At 47.3% G+C, this 18,687-nt stretch overlaps 3 protein-coding genes across 7 annotated transcripts in view; all 3 read left to right on the top strand.

Moving 5' to 3' along the window:
* The window catches only part of LOC144225755 (leukocyte immunoglobulin-like receptor subfamily A member 6), a 55,619-nt gene that overhangs the window by 13,199 nt on the left and 23,733 nt on the right, over positions 1–18,687 (top strand). The gene's annotated exons all lie outside the window — the stretch shown is intronic.
* On the top strand, positions 824–8,011 carry LILRA5 (leukocyte immunoglobulin like receptor A5). 4 transcript variants are annotated; one of them, XM_077757053.1, is made up of 8 exons: positions 824–886; positions 1,147–1,230; positions 1,387–1,422; positions 1,604–1,888; positions 2,029–2,331; positions 2,908–2,958; positions 6,976–7,026; positions 7,172–8,011. In XM_077757053.1, the coding sequence occupies exons 2-8, from the start codon at positions 1,197–1,199 to the stop codon at positions 7,306–7,308; spliced, it is 897 nt and encodes a 298-aa protein (XP_077613179.1). In that variant the 5' UTR covers positions 824–886; positions 1,147–1,196; the 3' UTR covers positions 7,309–8,011. The 4 variants fall into 4 exon arrangements, with proteins under 4 accessions (XP_077613179.1, XP_077613181.1, XP_077613182.1 ...); XM_077757055.1 differs by lacking the exon at positions 2,908–2,958; XM_077757054.1 differs by lacking the exon at positions 824–886 and having other exon boundaries at positions 1,108–1,230.
* On the top strand, positions 9,873–17,134 carry LOC144225649 (leukocyte immunoglobulin-like receptor subfamily A member 2). Its single transcript, XM_077756899.1, has 6 exons — positions 9,873–9,915; positions 10,065–10,409; positions 10,636–10,917; positions 11,198–11,497; positions 16,632–16,682; positions 16,825–17,134. Exons 1-6 carry the CDS (start codon positions 9,873–9,875, stop codon positions 16,959–16,961), a joined length of 1,158 nt encoding a protein of 385 aa, XP_077613025.1. The 3' UTR covers positions 16,962–17,134.

The raw sequence follows: 18,687 nt of genomic DNA, 5'->3' as shown, positions 1-18,687 counted from the left end.
GAGGGTCAGAGGGAGAGGGAGATACAGAATCTGAAACAGGCTCCAGGCTCTGAGCTGTCAGCACAGAGCCCGATGCGGGGCTCAAACCCACGAACCGCGAGATCATGACCTGAGCTGAAGTCGGACACTTAACCGACTGAGCCACCCAGGCGCCCCCTGAGCTTTGAAATCAATTACACTGCTAGTTAAAATGATCCCACAAAACTCACTGCAGGCCCGGCAAATTTTACTATGAGCTCCTCCAAACAATTATGGAAGACAAACACCATTGGTATAGACATTTTTATAGCAAACGCACTCCTGCACATTTTCATAGCTAGCATGAACATCCAACAAGAAAATTTAGAGAGGAATATCACACTTCGGTCTCCGACATACTTTTAGATGTAAAATAGCTTTAAAAATGGGGAGAAATGTCTGGTTACATTACTGTTCAATTCACATGCATAAAGGGTAGTAGACAAATATTTCAATAAGGAAGAATTCTCCCCAACAAATCAGGGATTTAATCTAGGCACTGTCCCCTAAATCTTACAGGCATGTTCCCAGAATGAAGAGGAGGGCTCTGCCCCGGAGACAAGGGGCACCGAGGAAGCAGGAGGGGCTCACAGCTGTGTTCCCAGGGGTTGGGGCGTGGACGCTGTCATGGGGAAATAGAGGAGTCCATGAATGCTGACACAGAAAGAAAACCTAAATCTGGTGCCAGGAGTGAAGTCTTGTTTCCTTCCCTATTTTCCTGTATTTCTCCTCTGTGCGCATTGTCACGGTGACCTCAGCCTGCGTCGTGCAGAAATGTCACAGGGGTGTCTGCACTGACATGAGGCCTCAGAGGAGCTGGAATCCTCATCCTCTGCAGCATCTCTGGGCCCTGGGGACCCCGTGTGAGGTGAGGACCCCCGGGGATGGCTGAAAATGAAGGAGGCCCCATAGGGGAGGCTCTGGGAGGGAAGGATATGCAGTCATTTCCTCACCTGGACGGGGCATCTCAGGAAGCCTTGGGTCCACTTGCTGCACCACCATGGACACCAGAGTTGGACCCCTGAGGACCATCTGTTCCCCTTCCTGTGGGGCTGCTGACGTGACCACCCCATGACCAGCAGACCAGCCTCCAAGTGGCCACACCCTGTGCTTCTGTCTGATCTGCAGGCACCGAGGTCCCTCCCTGTACCCAGCTGGGTCCAGAAGCAAGAGAAGCCATGACCCCCACCCTCACGGCCCTGCTCCTCCTCGGTGAGATCTCAGGAGGGGAGGGGACGCCCTAGTCTGGGAGGGACCCGCCTCACAGCCAGCCCCTGGGCTGCCAGAGACCCCAGGCACAGGAGGCTCATGGGGAGGAGGGTTCTGCTCAAGATTTGGGGCAAACCTCTCACAGGGACTCTCTTGCAGGGCTGAGTGTGGGCCCCAGGACCCGAGTGCAGGCAGGTGAGTGTGTCCCCAGGGATCCATCCTACCTCCTCACTGGGGACAGGGCTCACCCACCATGCATCTGGGAACAGAGAATAGCAGTTCTGGGTGGATGGAGAGGGGACGTCTGGGGGCTTAGAGCTGAGCTGGGAACTGGGGGTGGGGAAGGTCTTGTGATCCAGACTCTGTTTCCTTCCAGGGACCCTCCCCACACCCACCATCTGGGCTGAGCCAGGCCCTGTGGTCCCCTGGGGGACACCTGTCACCATCTGGTGTCAGGGAATCCTGGAGGCCCAGCAGTTCTATCTGGATAGAGACAGACAATCAGTGACCTGGGACAGACAGCCTGCACTGGAGCCCAGGAACAAGGTCAAGTTCTCCATCATATACATGACAGAGCAATATGCAGGATGGTATCGCTGTCACTATCAAAGTCCCTCTGGCTTGTCAGAGCACAGTGAACCCCTGGAGCTGGTGGTGACAGGTGTGAGCCCCTCAGGGTCCCAGCCCCAGGCTCTGCCCTCAGGGAGGGGGGTCTGTTCTCATGGAGTCTCTCACAGTCCTGTCCTGGGGACACTGTGGGGGGATCTGAGTCCTATTTAATGTCCCCTCTACCTCTCCTAGGATTCTATCGCAAACCCAGTCTCTCAGCCCTGCCCAGCCCCGTCGTGACCTCAGGAGTGAATGTGACCCTCCAGTGTGCCTCATGGGAGAAATTCGACAGGTTCGTCCTGATGAAGGAAGGAGAACCCAGGCCCTCCTCGACCCTGGACTCCCAGAGACACACCCGTGGGCAGTTCCAGGCCCTGTTCCCTGTGGGCCCCATGACCCCCGGGCTCAGGTGGACGTTCAGATGCTATGGCTATTACAGCAACACCCCCCAGATGTGGTCACTCTCCAGCGACCCCTTGGAGCTCCTGATCTCAGGTGAGGGAGTCCAGCCCTATACCCTCTGTGTTCTGATGATCTATTCAGGTCTCTGTCCTCAAGAATTACCTGGGCTGGGATGGGAGAGAGGGGGGCTCTGAGGGTGGGTCACTCAAAGGGAGATCTGTCCCTCATTAGGCCAAGAGAGGCCCTCTGACACCTGCCCACCCTTTGTCCCTCTTCTGGGTCTAAAGACGCCAGGTGAGCAGTGGGACGCTCTTGGGGAGGCCACAGGGCAGGTGTAGAAGTCTGAGTGAGATGGGGACTCCCAGGTCAGCCCCAACCCCCTCACAGGATCCAACTCAAGATTGGTGTGCTACTGGGGTCTGTTTATGCTCCTTCGAGCACAGACCACCCAAGATCAGTTCTGAGAGCCCCTCAGAAGATCTAACACCCCCTCAGGTACTTAGAAACAATCTCGTGTCTCAGGGACACTGAGATTCCAATAGAGATGACTGGGTGACCACATATGTCCAGGGGCTCTGAGGCCAGGCCACGGGGCACACGGGGGAGGAGACTGTGAGCAGAGACTAAGGGAAGCTGAGCCCTCTACTCAGATATCGCCTTTTTCCCCAGGGCCCTCTGGAGACCCTGGCCCCTCACCCACAGGTCCCAGCTCAACGGCTGGTGAGTCACGGGGGATTCTGTCCTGGGGTTTCAGAGAGGCCAGGGCGACCCCCAGGCCAGAGGCTCTGGGCCCAGGGGTGGGGGGAGGAGGGCTGGGGTGGTCGTGGCACAGGGAGAGGGTGGGGGCCCAGCTGGGGAGCAGCAGCCAGGCTGCGCTGGGGAGCTCGGCAGCCCAACCACCTCACCTTCCTGTCCTTTGATGATGAAGTATGGGGTGCGATTGACTGGGGGAGGGGTCTCAGTGCTCCCTGAGATGGCAATTTGGGGCAGGACCCTGGTCCTAGGGGAGGAGTCCCTCCCTATCCCTGACCTCTCTGAGCAGAAAAGACCCTCCCTGTCCCTGTCCTCTTTGAGCAGAAAAGACCAGCTCAGGACCCTGTCTACAGGAAATTCTGAGACAGGATGCAATAAAGGGATCTCAAGGGGCAGTTCCACAGAGGAGGGTCCACCCAGGCGAGCTGGAACAGGTAGGAATCCTCACCCCTGCAGTCTCAGACGGGGCTGAGGAGAGAGAGGCATGGACTTAGACACCTTGACCCTGAGAGGAGATGAGGTCAGACTGAGGTTACAAGGCAGAGGTCCCACACACATTCCCCCTGGTGTTTCTGGCTCAGAAGTAGGGTACTGGCTGCTAGTCACGGCCAGGAGCACGGTAGCTGCTCAGGCAGACAAAGATGGCCTGTGGGGGCTGAGTCTTTGTGCGCTCAGCTCTCCTGGGAGATGGGGCTTCTCAGAAAGGTGTTCCCTGTCTGAGAAAGGGGGCTGCCAGCACTGATCTCATTTCTGACCTTCCTCTCCCCAGAACCCAGACCTGGGAAGGTTCAGGAAGCTGTGGGAGATGCAGGTGCATGCAATTTTGGGCATCTGGCCTGGGCCTCAGCAGAGCGTGAGGAAGTCCCAGTATGATGGAGACAATGGAGATTAGGAAATCCCCACTGATTTAGCATCTCAGCTCCTCCTCATCCCACACAAAACCGTGGGACTTTGTACTAAAAGCCACCCAGCCCTTGTTAGCACAGGACAATTTCTAGGCCCCCCAGCCCAGCCAGGTTTGGAGAATTTGTGGGATATAGGATGGAGGGGGTGGGTTTGCAGCACTTGGTGTCCAGGCCTGACTTGGAGCACAGGGAAGATGTTGGGCTGGTGGAGGTGGTAATCTGGGACAGGCATAGAGGGCAGACAGACACTCCTTTGGCAGTTGATACCTCCCATCTCCAAGAGACCCAGAGTATGGAGCCTTTCACCCCCACCCGAGGAGGTCCTCGAGCCCTCTCTCGCCATGACTGGAGCTGCTCAGGCCAAGGTGGGATTTGCTGTGGGTGCAGGTGGACAATCCCCTAAAGAGAAGCCTCCTGCCTGTGGGCACCACTCTGCTGCCCCTGTGCTCCCCTGGGGGCCTCCATGCCACTCAGGGCACACCTGAGACCAGGTGTTGTGCATGGCTCCTGAGAGCCCCCAGAGACACTGCACAGCTCGTCAGTGGGAAATTCGTGTCCTCTCTGCACTGTGTGTGGAAGCTCATCAAGTGTCACTCTGCCTACTTCTCAGAACTTTTAAAGTGATCCTTGCAGGTATAAATTTACAGTATGAGGATGTATGACTTAAAATTTTTAAAAAAATTCTCCTATTTCATTGGGATTAGATGAAACATATTCATTATGGAGAATAATTTATGATTATAAAGTTTTCTTTTATACAAATGGTTAGAAATGAGGTTTATAAATGATACAGATACACTCTAAAGTTTTATTCATTATTTTGTCTACACTCAAAGCTGAAAAGTTGTTCAACTACTTTATTCATTTATAAATATGATTTTTATTTCTTTATACTTTCTAAATAATAGCTAAGTATAGAAAACAACAATACTGGTTTGGTTAAATTAATTTTATATTCTATTATTCTACTAACTTAGTACAGACTTTCTACCTTTCAGTTGCTTTGCAATTGATCTCCTTTGATTTATTGACAATAATTTTATCAAACTCAAAAAAATGGAAACTTATCTCTTTATTTCCAGATTGTGTGCCAATTTTATTTACAGCAAAAACCTTATAATAATGATGACAAAATAAGACATTAATACAAAACTGAGTGTTGCTTTAAGAAAATATCTTCATTGATAGCTCTAATTATTTTAAGGCAAACACATAATAAATCTATGTATTTATACATATAGCAATACTAACCTGTCCATTTCAGTCCATTTTTCAGCTACATTCATGTTTTATTAGAAAAATTTTTTCTTTTCTTTTTTTCTAATGTTTATTTATTTTTTAGAAAGAGAGAGACAGAGAGCAAATGGGGGAGGGACAGAGAGAGAGAGAGAAGCATAGAATCCAAAGCAGGCTCTAGGCTCTGAGTTGTCAGCACACAACCTGATGTGGGACTCAAACCCATGAACCAGGAGATCATGACCTGAGCCGAAGTTGGAAGCTTAACCAACTGAGCCACCCAGGCACCCCAGAAAATAATTCTTTACTTAATACAAATTAGGAATTATTTCTGGGCTTATACAATTCCAGGCTTATTCTTTTAAATTTGTAGCANTGCATACAGCCCACTGAATGATATCTATTCTTCATACTCTGAATTCTATAAGCTTATTTAGAATTTTCACATGGAGATTTATAATTAGACTGATCTATAATTTTTTATCTTGTTGCATTTTATGTGAAATAGATTGAAATAAGTTTGCAGGATTACCTAATTTTGTGCTCACCAACCAGTTTTATAACAACATTGATTTTCTCTGCTCTTTATGGCTTTGAGACCAGAAGTGTGACATCCTTGGTTCTGGATATTTATATAGAGAGGAGAGAGGTTGTCTTTGAAGATAAAAATCAACTGACTAATGTTCTCCCTTGAAATATTACATTAGTTTTCAGAGTTGTGACTGACAGACTGAGGTAGAGAGAGTGAGGAGGAGGAGAAGGAAGATGAAGAGAACAGTGGTGATGATGATGGTGGTAGTATTGACGATGATGGTGATGATGATGATGATGGTGGTGGTAATGATGATAATGGTGGTGGTGGTTATGGTGATGATCATGATGAGGATGGTGATGATGGTAGTAGTGATGGTGGTGATGATCCATAATGAAGATGGGGATGATCATAATGGTGATGATGATAGTGAAGAAGATGGTGACAGTGGTGATGATGGTGATGATGAAGATGATGGTGGTGATAATGGTGGTGGTGGTGATGATGATGATGATGGAGCCTCCCTCATCTATCCTGTCACACCTGGCCCATCTCCCATGCACCACCCCTCCCCCATCCCAACTCCCTATTCTCCTCTGGACCCTCCGACAAACACAGCCATGGCTTCACTTACTTCTGAAGAGCATGCTTAGATCTTTCTGGGGACCTACTCTTCCCATACACCTTGTCTAGGTCTTCACATTGCTCCTCTCAGCCTCTTTCTCCTATTGAGGAATCAACTTAAATGTCCTCTCCAAGTGTAACCCTCACTCTGACATTGTTCAGACGTATCTCCTTCCTACCTAGGGTATTTCAAGTAATTACCACAATCTAGGCTGTATGCATTGAATTCTCTCTCTCTCTTTCTCAATATATTCATATATATCACTATATATATTTTATATATTTATGAGCAGCCCCTCATTCATGGACACTGGATCCTGAATTGTTGAAAAATACAAGTTGTTCTAGCCACAAGAGGTAGCTTAGGTGCTCAGAATAAACACAGAGAATATGGAGCTCAAGTACTTCTGTATTGAGAGATGACTTATCTCACTAAATTCTGAGTTAGGGGACACAGGAAGACTCTGCTCCAAACCAATTCGGAAGCAAATTCTAAATTCAAAAAAGATAGGGAGACTGAAATAATTCATTCGAAACAGAGAGAATCCTTCTATAACAGAAAGTGTCCATTAAGACTGCATAACAGTTATAGCACGAGAACAAGGGGAAGTATAAGAACACACAGCCTGGGGGACAAGTTTAAGTCTCATCAGAAACTCATCTTTCACCACATTTTGTGGCTCTCAGGAGCAGCTGGCACCATCAGCCCATCACAAGACAGGCCAGATCGCAACACTGGTGAGTAGGAGAAGGTCTCAATTATGGAAGTGGCGTGGAGGGCATAGTCCTGTCAAGGGGAGGTGGGTGTCTTGGGTGGACATCCGGGATCTGGGTTGATTTGGGTCTCCCTGACTTCAGTGACCTCTTTGTCCTCAATTCCTAGCCTCCCTCCCCAAAGATCACACAGTGGAGAATCTCATCCGCATGGGCATGGCTGGCTTGATCCTGCTGGTCCTCGGGATTCTGCTATTTCAGGATCACTCCAGTCAGAGAGGAGTCAAAGATGAAGCCAGGAGGTAAATTCAAGAGAGAACAATGCAACAATCAGAATGGCAGAGTCTGGGAAACACCTTGTGTGCCTAGGAAGTTCTGGAATAATATGTTGGGCATGAGCTGTGGGAACTGTCAACATGCCCAGACCAGTCCTCATCCTCTGTGACATCATCTCCAACCTCCAAGGACTTATTCCACATACCACATGATACAGTGGTCAAGTACATATCTTTTGTCATTATTTGACACCCATCACATTCCCAAGACTAATAGTGATCAGAGAACAGTATCCATGTGAATTTAGCACGTACTTTAGTTTTCATGCTTGGTACATTGTATGAAATATAGTTGACTTTTGTATATATTCCTTGCCAGGATGGATGGATTCAGGATTGATTATAAATGGAAAGACAGACATAAAAGTTTACCTCTACACAAACATAGCAATCTGCAATAAATCAACTCAGCATCCTCCGTGGCTGCCTTCACCTTGAAAGGTGAATTAGGTCGCCTGCTCAGTCCTGGTACAAAGATTTCCTGTTTTGTATTCCACTCACAGAGACTTAGCAAAAAAGTAGTGAACTAACATGAGCCAATCAAACACAAAGCAAACTATAGAGACAGAGTCTCCTACATGACTTGAGCAGCATAGAAAACGAACAGACAGACACTGAGGGAGGCAAACCATAAGAGACTTTTAAATACAGTGAACAACCTGAGGGTCACTGGAGGGGAGGTGGGTGGAGGGTGGGATAGATGGGTGATGGGCACTAAGGAGGGCACTTGTTGGGATGAACACTGGGGGTTATATGTTAGAGATGAATCACTGAGTTCTACTCCTGAAATCAATACTACAGTCTATGTTAACTAACTTGAATTTAAATAAATAAACCTGAAAAAAGAAAGGTGCATTTTCCAAAGAAAGAAAGAACATGAACAGGCAGTACCCCACGTTCAAATACCAATGTGGTGACTGTAGGGCATGAGCCTCGTTCAGAGCCCTGTCTGATCACCTAGGTCACTGCCCATGCATCCAGATCCACACAGAGCAGAGGCCGTCTGGTTATTGCACACAACAGTATAGATCAGCATTTTCTCACATGTCCCAGGTGCCAGGGTCTGCATTGGGTGCTGCACACACCCTATTGATGAGTCTTTACCAGCGAAATATTAGGTAGGGATCATCTCTTCCCTTATACAGATGACTTCAGGCTCATGAAGTAATTTGTCAAAATACACTGGATTGGGGCAACTGTCTACAAATAGGTCTGTTTCCAATTATCTGCCAGTTCCACCTCACTGATTCCACGTTGGTATAAAGCATAACATGGTCCTGAAAATTCGTGGGGGCACCTGGGTGGCTCAGTGGATAAGTGTCTGACTTTAGCTCAGGTCATGGTCTCACAGTTTGTGAGTTCAAGACCCGTGTTGGGCTCTGCGCTGACAGCTCAGAGCCTGGAACCTGCTTTGGATTCTGTGTCTCTTGTCTTCTGTGCCCCTCTTCTGCTTGCACTCTGTCTCTCTATATATATCTCTCTCAAAACTAAATAAGCATTTAAAATTTAAAAAAAAAGAAATTTGTAAAAAGATCTCATGGTAAGTGCTCTTACCACAATGAAAAACAAAAGAGAAAACAGAACTTCACACAGGTGATAGAGCAGACACTTATGCAAGCATGTTCATAGAAGGACTCAAAATACAAAAGTGAAACAATCCAAATGTCCAGCAACTAAGAATGAATAAGGAAACATTTTTTAAAAACCAAAAAAACAAACAAACAAAAAACTATTAATTGCCTCCAACTAGTGCTTTGTGCTAAGCAGGAGACAGAATCCAGTGTCCAGAAGAGGTCATATCTCGGGGACAAGATGTGAGGAGGCAGGAATGACTCGGGTTTTGATGGAGAGAAAATGCTGCTGTCACAGAAAGAGAACGTCGGAGAGAGGAAGTGTGTGAGAGAGAAACAAACACACAAGCCCCAGCCCAGATCAGGGGGTGCTTCCATCTGTGAGTCGCTGAACTGTATTATAACGTGTTCCCCATCCTTCTTCTCCTGGGGTCACCCAGCCTGTGACAGCCCCATTGGGTCCTCCGGTCAACCGAGGCACGTGTGGGATGCCTCTCAATTCCTCACTCCCACAACTCACACGACGACAGTCCAGACAGTTCTGCCGCGGAATCTCCTTCCATGACCCCGTCCTGCACCACACTGAAGTGCAGTCAAAGACTCCAGATGTCATGTTGAAGCCACCATACCAGTTTCCTTCCGGTCCCCCACTCCAGGCCTCACCCCCGATGAAGGGTTTTATTCTCATGGCCCCAAACGTACCTGTCGCTGACCCTCCCCTGACGCGCGACCTGCCCACCTGTCTCTGCCTTCCTCCCATGAGACCCACATCTCCATGTGCTGACACGAACTGAGCTAACCCCTCCGGCCCAGCAGGACCCACTCCTCCCCACAGGCAAACTCATCTCAGTTCGCCCTCCCTCCCCAGAACCACACACTCGGAGTTATAACTACACGTGTCTTCCCGGCTTGTGCTCTCTGAGCACATCAGAACAGAGCAGAGTGTTCCCAAACCTCCAAGGCCATGAAAAGAGTAAAGAACTCCCACTGCCTCTCCCCACTCAACTGTAAATGTATTTGTTACTGGGATTGTGTGAGTGGAAACCAAGAACCTATAACACCATGTAGAATTCAAATCACGTAGTGGTTGGATTAAGGTCAGACTGTTACCGCTGCTGATTATCAACCCCATCCTCCTATACAAATGAATCTGCAGGNAGGGGCGATGGCCCCTGTAACACTGCCCCTCCTTCTCCCTCAGGAGTGTACCCAGCACCCTCCCTCTCGGCCATCCCAGGCCCCGTGGTGGCCTCAGGAGGGAACGTGTCCCTCTCCTGTAGCTCACAGATCCCACGGCAGACCTTCCGTCTGCTGAAGGAGGGGGTAGCTGACGTGCCCCGACACCTGGAATTGAAGTTCCCTCGTGAGACGAGGCAGGCGCTCTTCCCTGTGGGCCCTGTGAGCCCCTCCCACGGGGGGACCTACAGGTGCTACGTTTCTCCAGCTTCCTACCCGTACACGTGGTCACTCCCCAGTGAGCCCCTGCACCTTCAGGTCACAGGTGAGGGGGCCCCGCCCTGCCCCATCTATTTCTGGGCCCAAAATGACTGACCTAAGCCATGTGCCCAGTGGAGCCCTGGGGGTGATGGGGGCTGAGTGACACTGGTCTTCTGAAGTCAGACCGCAGATGGGAGCCGTGGAGGGGGGACCCACGAGAGCCTCACCTCACACCCCGGGGCCAATGTGGGGTGTGCGTCCCCCCGGTACCACCGTCCCCTCCCGTGCAGGCGCCTACAGGGAGCCCACCCTCTCAGCCCAGCCGGGCTCGCTGGTGCAGCCTGGAGACGACCTGACCCTCCAGTGTCACTCGGAGGCCAGATCTGACGCATTCGCTCTGACAAAGGACGAGGGGCTCACACCTCCCGTGCGTCTAGATGGGCAGCCCAGCCCCGACTTCCCCCTGGGCCCAGTGAGCAGCTCCCACGGGGGCCGGTACAGATGCTATGGTGGACACAACCTCTCCTCCACGTGGTCGGCCCCCAGTGCCCCCCTGGACATCCTGGTCACGGGTGAGGCGCCCACTCCCCATATGTGTCTACTCAGGGTGCTGGGACCGTGGTCCCCCCTGGGGGTGACGGGGTCCAGGCAGAGGGTCAGGAGCAGAGGCTGAGCTGGGGCTTAGAAGGGGACAGTGCGGGCCAGGGAGACAAAGGACACCCATCCGAGAGGCAAGAGGAAATGAGAGGGGGTCACCCAGACCCCAGGAGAGAGCACAGTAGTCTCCCAGCTCAGGGTCCAGGGCGTGTGAGGAGGGGCGGATCTGTACAGGTCATGCATTTACTCCCACAGGACTGCTCAGGAAACCATCCCTCTCGGCCCAGCCGGGGCCCCCAGTGTCCTGGGGAGAGAACGTGACCCTGGAATGCCGCTCTGAAATCTGGTTCGATACCTTCTACCTGTCCAAGGAGGGGTCACCTGCTCCTCCCCAGCACATTCGTCTACAGGACGCAGCTGCACCTTATCAGGTCAACTTCAGCTTTAGTCTTGTGACCTCAGACCATGAGGGGACCTACAGGTGCTACGGCTCACAGAGCACCTCCCCCTACGTGTTGTCACAGCCCAGTGACCCCCTGGAGCTGCTGGTCTCAGGTGAGGGGCCCAGACTCCATGTCCATTTTGGGCCCAGACACTTGGGTCACTACCCTGCTACAGGAGAGCTTTGGGTTGAGATGAGGAGGAGGAGAAACGGGGATCAGCCACCAGGTGGAAAAGATGGAGAGCCCCATGTCCTCCATGTGTTACCACCACCAGAGGGACGGGGCAGCACCAGGTGTGCGCAGGGAGGAGACTGAAGAGTTTAAAGGATGAGCTTTGAGGAGAGCAGTAGCGCTGAGGGGGACGTGAGGACCACAGCCTCCTTCCTGTTCCAGGCAGCATTAAGAGTCTGTAGTCACCCCCATGGACAATCCTCATGTCTGCTGGGAACAGAGTCCTCTTAGCCTAGAGGAAACAGCCTCCCCAGTCCTGGGCTGAACTTTTCTTATCCTCTATGCTTCAAATATTTACAGAGGGGTTGTTCCCACAGCACCTGGGGCCACGGGAGGTGGGAAATGAAAGGAGAGGCAATCGTGTGCAGCAGCATTGAGCTCATTGGTGCCGACTGGGTAGTCAGTGCAGGGGAAATGCATGAGGGAGAAGCCCAGTTGAGTGCAGAGAAAAGAGTTGACTCCGTTCTGCCCTTGGTGCTAATATCTAGAAAGTAAGAGTATCATGCTACCTATGGAAATAGGTCCATAATATGAAGGGCAGAGTAGGGGTATCCCTCATTTTCTGGCCAGGAGGATGGGGGATTCACTGGAAGTCTTAAGTCAATTTGAGTCAGTTCAGCCACTCTTCACTGAGACATTGATAAAATCCTATTCACATCTGAGAGTTTGTTCTCCCAGCTGTCAAAGGCAGAATCCCATCCTGGATTTAAAAGTCTTAAAACGGTTCTGAGCTTTGGTACCAGTGAATTCTGTGGAACAAGTGTCAGGAATTCCTCTCTCTTGGGGCTTCAGTAACCATTGACATTCTTTGAAAGGAAAGAGGGAAAGGCTGGATTTCTCCCCAAATTCCATGAGCACATTGTCAGGTGGATCAGGCCATCCTCCAAAACATCTTTCCTAAGATTTCATGTTTCCTATTCTCTCCTCTCATTCTAGGGATACTTGGTATTTCTTGATATTTCTATTGTCATTTGATCAAAGGCTGTCTCATATCTGTAGATCTCTATATTTTTGTTCATGTGTCCATCTGCATTTTTATTTTGCCATTTATCTTTATTTTGTTTCTTATCACTCTTCATATCTAGATGACAAATTGAATGATTAGGAGTGATGTGAGTTATGCTAATCCTTGCTCCTAGAAAAATGCATAATGTGTGGTATAGAATCCATCATTTATTTTCAAAAAGAATAGATTGATAATAAAACAATAGAAACTGCTTTGGAAATAATATAGTCACAAGTCAGGGATGATAAGGAGCTGGCTGAGGTGAAGGAATGAAAAGGTACCCAGCCTTTCACTCCATCACACTACTGATTCTCAGAGCAAAATGAAGACTCAAATGTTTATTTTTGCCTCCTAGTTAGATGGAAGATGAGAAGCTGGAGATGCTTCCCTCTAGGCATTGAGATTGACATTAGCCAGTTTCAGGGACTCCCTGGACATGAGAGAAGAGATAACTTATGCGTTCCTATGTCTCCATAACCACACTCTATTTTTGACTTTCATGTGTAGCTGATATCCTCAGACCATCACAAAACAGGCCAGACTCCAAAAAGATGAGGAGAAATTCTTGGTTTGGGGGCTGGGTTGACAAGTTTCAAGTTCTGTCAATGAATTCAGGTGACCACAGTGGACATGCAGGCATCACAGCATGACTTCAGTCTGTCCTGATCACAACAATCACTTGGTCCACATTTTCTAGCTTCAAACAGCCAAGATTACACACTAGAGAATCTCATCTGAATGGATGATCTTTCTGAGTTCCATCAGCTCTGGGCTAAGCCTTAGGAAAGCCTGAGACAGTGACAAATGTGTGGATCTGGAGGCCTCCAAAGAGGAGGGTCCAGCCCAGGAGAGGGTGAAGAGACCAGGGCCTCCACATCAGGTGTCCCTGATTCTGAGTTTCAGCAGAGATGAGAGGCAGGGAGGCTGGATGCAGCGTGGGTAAATGAGGATGATCATGGGTAGACAGAGGCCTACTCACCTCCTGGTGTCTCTATATCAGAATCTGAACCGCAGTGTCAGCCCCCATAGGACACTCCCATAGAGAAGAGCCTTCCCTCCTGTGGGCACCACTCTGATGCCCCTTGTGCATACCTGGGGGTTTTGAGCCACTCGGGGCACAACTGAGACCGGGGGTGGAGGGCATGCACAGCTCTCAGGAGTAATTATTTATCTATTTGGGGTTTGTTTGGCTTTAAATGTTATTTATCATAATTTTTTAAATTTTTATTTATTTATTTCTAGGAGAGAGAGAGACAGCGTGTACAGGGGAGGGTCAGAGAGAGAGGGAGTCACAGACTGAAACAGGCTCCAGGCTCTGAGCTGACAGTCAGCACAGAGCCCGACGCGGGGCTCGAACCCACGAACTGCGAGATCATGACCTAAGCAAATGTTGGACGCTTAACCGACTAAGCCACCCAGGCGCCCCTATTTATCATAATTTTTTATTTTATATTTCTAAGCAATCAATTATTTTTCAATCAGACACTTCTGATTTTCTGAAAATAATTACATACAACACAAAAAAATTGAAATCTCACTTCTCCAGATTGTACATATATTCTATTTGCATCAAATACCACATGATACTAATGTCAATGTAAAATGCTAAAGATAGACGTGAAGCTCATTTTAAGAAAAATCTTCTTTTATCAGACAAATTATTTGCAGGCAAACAGCAGAAATCTCTGTCTTCTAAGCACAAAATTAATGACTTATCTATTTTAGTTTATTTTTCCTTTACTTCAGGGTTTTATCAGGGGGAAAAAGTATTTTTAAGCAATAAATTAGGAATTTTTCTCCAGACAACTGAACATCTCATGAACAATTATATTTTCTCCTTGAATTTGGCCATGGTGAGATTCACTGAAAGTTCTTGACTTGTTCTATAACATCTATCATTCAAACACTCAGATGACATATGTCATTCATTCTTATTTTCTTTTTTTTAATGTTTTAATGTTTATTTTTGAGAGAGACAGAGCGCAAGTGGGAGGGGGCAGGGAGGAAGGGATACATAGAATCTGAAGCAGACTCCAGGCTCTGAGCTGTCAGCACAGAGCCTGATGTGAGGCTCGAACTCATGAACTGTGAGATCACAACCTGAGCCGAAGTTGGACACTTAACCGACTGAGCCACCCAGGCACCCAATTCCTATTTTCTGAATTGTATAAGCTTACTTAAAATTTTTACATGGAGATCTATAAAAAGCAGTGACCTAAAATTGGTTTTTGTTTTTTGAAATCATTTTTTTCATTTTTAGGTTAAAGCAGTTAAAATTTAGTTGAAGGATTACCTAAATTTTGTGCTCAGCTTTCTAACACCACCGATTTTCTCTCTTCTTTATTAAGATCAGAACTGTGACCTCCTTGGTTCTGGACATATAGATGGAGAGGAGAGGGTTGTCTTTTAAGATAAAAATCAAATAATTAGTCCTCTCTCCTTGAAATCTTACAGCAGTTCCTAGAGTTCTTCATGGCAGATAGACAGAAAGAAAGAAGGAAAGAATGACATGAGAAGAGAAATTGAAGGAGGAGAAAGATGACAATAATACTGATGATGGTGATGATGGTGATGATGATGAATATGAAGGTGATAATCATGGCAGTGGTCACAATCATGATGATGACAGTGGAGCTGATGATGATTATTGGTGATGGTGGTGATGGGGATGATAATGGTGATGGTACTGATGATGGTAACGATAATGGTGATGATGGTGATGATTGTGATGGTGAAGTAACGATGATGATGAGGAGGAGGATGGTGTTGATGATGACAATGATCGTAAAGATGGTGGTGATGATGTTGAATGTGATGGTGGTCATCTTGATAGCGATCATCATGATGTTGACAGTGGTGATGGTGATGATGTGGAATATGGTGGTGATGATGGTAATGATGAAGGTGATCATAACAATTATGATGATGAAGCTGGTGATGATGATGGTGATGATAATGATGGTGGTGGTAATGATAGTGGTTGTAGTTATGGTGATAATGATGGTGATGATTATGGTGATGATGGTGATGATGATGATTATGGTGATGATGGCGCTTCCCTCATCTATTTTGTCACACATGGCCTATTTCCCATCACCAGACCCCTAGATGCCACCTCCTTGTTCTCCTCTGGATCCTCCTATAACCACAGACATGGCTTCATTCCTTACTGAAAAGCATGCTTAGAACTTTTTGGGGACCTGCTCTTCCCACAGCCTGTGACTCACCTTCTCTGGTCTTCATGTGACTCCCCTCAGTCTCCTTCTCCTATTCAGGATTCAGCTGAAATGTCACCTCCAAGTGAGGCCTTCTCTGTGACACTGTTCAGAACTACCTGCCAACATAGACTCACACAGACTCACAATCTAAGGCAGAAATACCATTTAACGCCCCACCAACTTGACAGCACCATTTAGAAAATATTATGCATCTGCATAGGTGTGTATGTGTCACACTGTAAGCATACATAAATGTATGAAGAATTATTTAATGAAAGAATATGTGCACGAGAAATTTGCAGGTGAAGATTGAAAGGCTGACTGGAGGAAGGGAGCTGCTGGAGATTGAAAGGGAGCCTGCCCCAGAGTTTCAACCTTCTGTGCTCCTGAAATTCAGCTTCTCATGAAGACCAACCCCTCATCTATAGATCCTGAGTTCTCAGTTGTTGAATAAATGCAAGCTTTCACCTACAACTTAGCTTGCATGGTCCTGTGCTCAGAATGAACAGGAGAATAGAGGGGTTCAATTGTTTCTGTACTGAGAGTCCAGTCTTCTCAGTAAAGCTGAGCCTTTGGGGCACAACAAAGCTCTGCTCCAAAAAGTCAGAAGAAAGTCTGAATTCACAAAACACGGGGAGACAGAAATAATTCAATGAGAACAGAGGGGATGCTTAGGGACTACATAATAGTTATATCAAGAGAAGTAGGGGAGATAGAAGAACCCACAGCCCAGGGAATAAGTTTGAATTCTTTTAGCTTCTGATCTTCCCCCGCTTTTCATTGGTTCTCAGAAGCAGCTGACACCATCATCTCATCACAAAACAAGTCAGACCGCAGCAGTGGTGAGTACGAGAACCTCAGTCATGGGATTAGTGTGGAGTGTGAAGTCCTGTCAAGGGGAGGTGGGTGCCCTGGGTGGACATCCAGGATCAGGACAATTTTGGTCTCTCTGATCTCAGTGACCTCTTTGTCCTCAATTCCTAGCCTCGCACTCCAAAGATTACACAGTAGAGAATCTCATCCGCATGGGCATGGCTGGCTTGATCCTGGTGGTCCTCGGGATTCTGCTATTTTGGGAATGGTACAGCCAGAGAGGAATCAAAGATGAAGCCAGGAGGTAAACACAAGAGCATCAGTGCAACAATCAGTGTGCCCAGGATTTTCTGGAATAGTATGTGGGGCATGTGCCTTGTGAACTATCTGCAGGTCGTTGTGAGGAGGAGCCATGGCTCATGTGCAGGAACAATGCCTAGACTCCTGCCATTAAACTGTGGACTCTCCTTCCCAACCATCATTGAGTTGTTCTGACTGGTTCATCTTTCCCCTTTTGCTGAAACCAACTTACATCACAGATTGTAGATATCAGTCCACACCTTCATACATCATCATGCTCTGGCACAGTTTTAGGTAACCCATTTTTCTCCACTCCTAATCACCATTTATCTTGAAGTCCATGAAGAGGTTTCCATCCCTTCAGTTCAGACAATGCAGGCTGTTTTAAAGAATCATAAATCAGCTAAAAAGACGCAGCCTGAATGAGATAAATCCACAAGATAACCAACATCTTCTGTGCATCACTTCACTCCCATCACATGGCCTGGTGTGCACTGCCTCTGAGAAATCCACTGTGCACAATGCTAGTTTGTGGCATTGACCAGTATCTCTGGTGTATCTTCTCCCTTCATAGGCAACCCCAAGGAACCACTGTGAGGTCCTTAATGGGAGCCATGTGCAGAACTGAAGTCACAAAAGAGTACAAATCAACACAGGACCCCTTTAATGCCACTATACTGGCCCCAAAGTGCACTGGCGTTTCCCTGTATTTGATGTGTAACAATTATTTCTACTTCTGTTTATGGAAAAGCTTCGGTGAAATCACAGGACCGAAGCTCCAGCACATCCAGATGAGATGCAAAGAGAAAAAGTTTGATATCAATCGTAGGAGAGGGACATGAGCATACTACCTAATTTATTACTTGTAGGATGCAAGTTACATGAAATTGAGGGATGGATTATAATTAATTACTTTCAGAGTCAAGAGATGGATTATAATTAACTACTTACAAGAAGAGACACACAGCTCTAATCTTTAAATACAAACTTTAGAGAAAATGTATACATATCCACCATGATCCACCAAGAACACTGACAAGAGATATTCATATTAACCAAAAATCATTGTCAGATTACATGCACAAGCAAGAAAAGAGAAAATACAGAAAACTTATATTCTATGTAGATTGTACAAAATTGTACATTCAATGTCTGTAAAAATACACCAATAGATTGCAAATGATCATGTATTTTTACGTTCAAACATAAGAGTGAAAAAGTAAAATTATGAGAACATTGTGTTAAGGATTATCCCATCCTCATTTAAGTTTTTTGGTTTCAAAAAAATTGTATTCACAGGTACCTGGGATGAAGACTTGAATGTATCATTTTGGGTGACAAAATTCATTTGCAAAAGTAACACAATATACACAAGGATAAATTTAGCAAAGAAGGTACAATAGTTACACATGTTAGTTTTGTGTTTTTTTAATATGCTGAAAGAATTTGAAAAGACCTAAGTCAATGGAATGGCATCCTAGAATCACAGCTTGGAAGAAGTGACATGGTAAAGGTGATGATACTCTCCCAGGCAATCTACCAGATCAATTCAATCCCTATCAAAGTCCCAAAGCCTGTTTCAGCAGAAATGGAAAGGACATATCTTTAATGCTAAGTTTGCAAAAGGGGGCACCTTAGTGGCTCACTTGGTTCAGTGCCTGACTTCTGCTCAGATCAATATCTCACAGTTCGTGAGTTCAAGCACCACATCAGGCTCACTGCTATCAGTGTGGA

The sequence above is a fragment of the Crocuta crocuta genome, unplaced genomic scaffold (assembly GCF_008692635.1).
Source record: "Crocuta crocuta isolate KB4526 unplaced genomic scaffold, BGI_CrCroc_1.0 scaffold142, whole genome shotgun sequence".
In the NCBI taxonomy this organism is placed as follows: Eukaryota; Metazoa; Chordata; class Mammalia; order Carnivora; family Hyaenidae; genus Crocuta; species Crocuta crocuta.
The sequence above is the reverse complement of the archived record's forward strand: the minus strand, read 5'-3'. Positions and strand labels throughout refer to the sequence as shown.

Bases quoted from the DNA above. Each gene is read 5' to 3' on its own strand.
- LILRA5 (XM_077757053.1), top strand. From the start codon at position 1,197: ATGACCCCCACCCTCACGGCCCTGCTCCTCCTCG. The intron at 2,332-2,907 runs GTGAGGGAGTCC...CTTTTTCCCCAG, and splicing joins CTTGGAGCTCCTGATCTCAG to GGCCCTCTGGAGACCCTGGC. The intron at 2,959-6,975 runs GTGAGTCACGGG...TGTGGCTCTCAG, and splicing joins AGGTCCCAGCTCAACGGCTG to GAGCAGCTGGCACCATCAGC.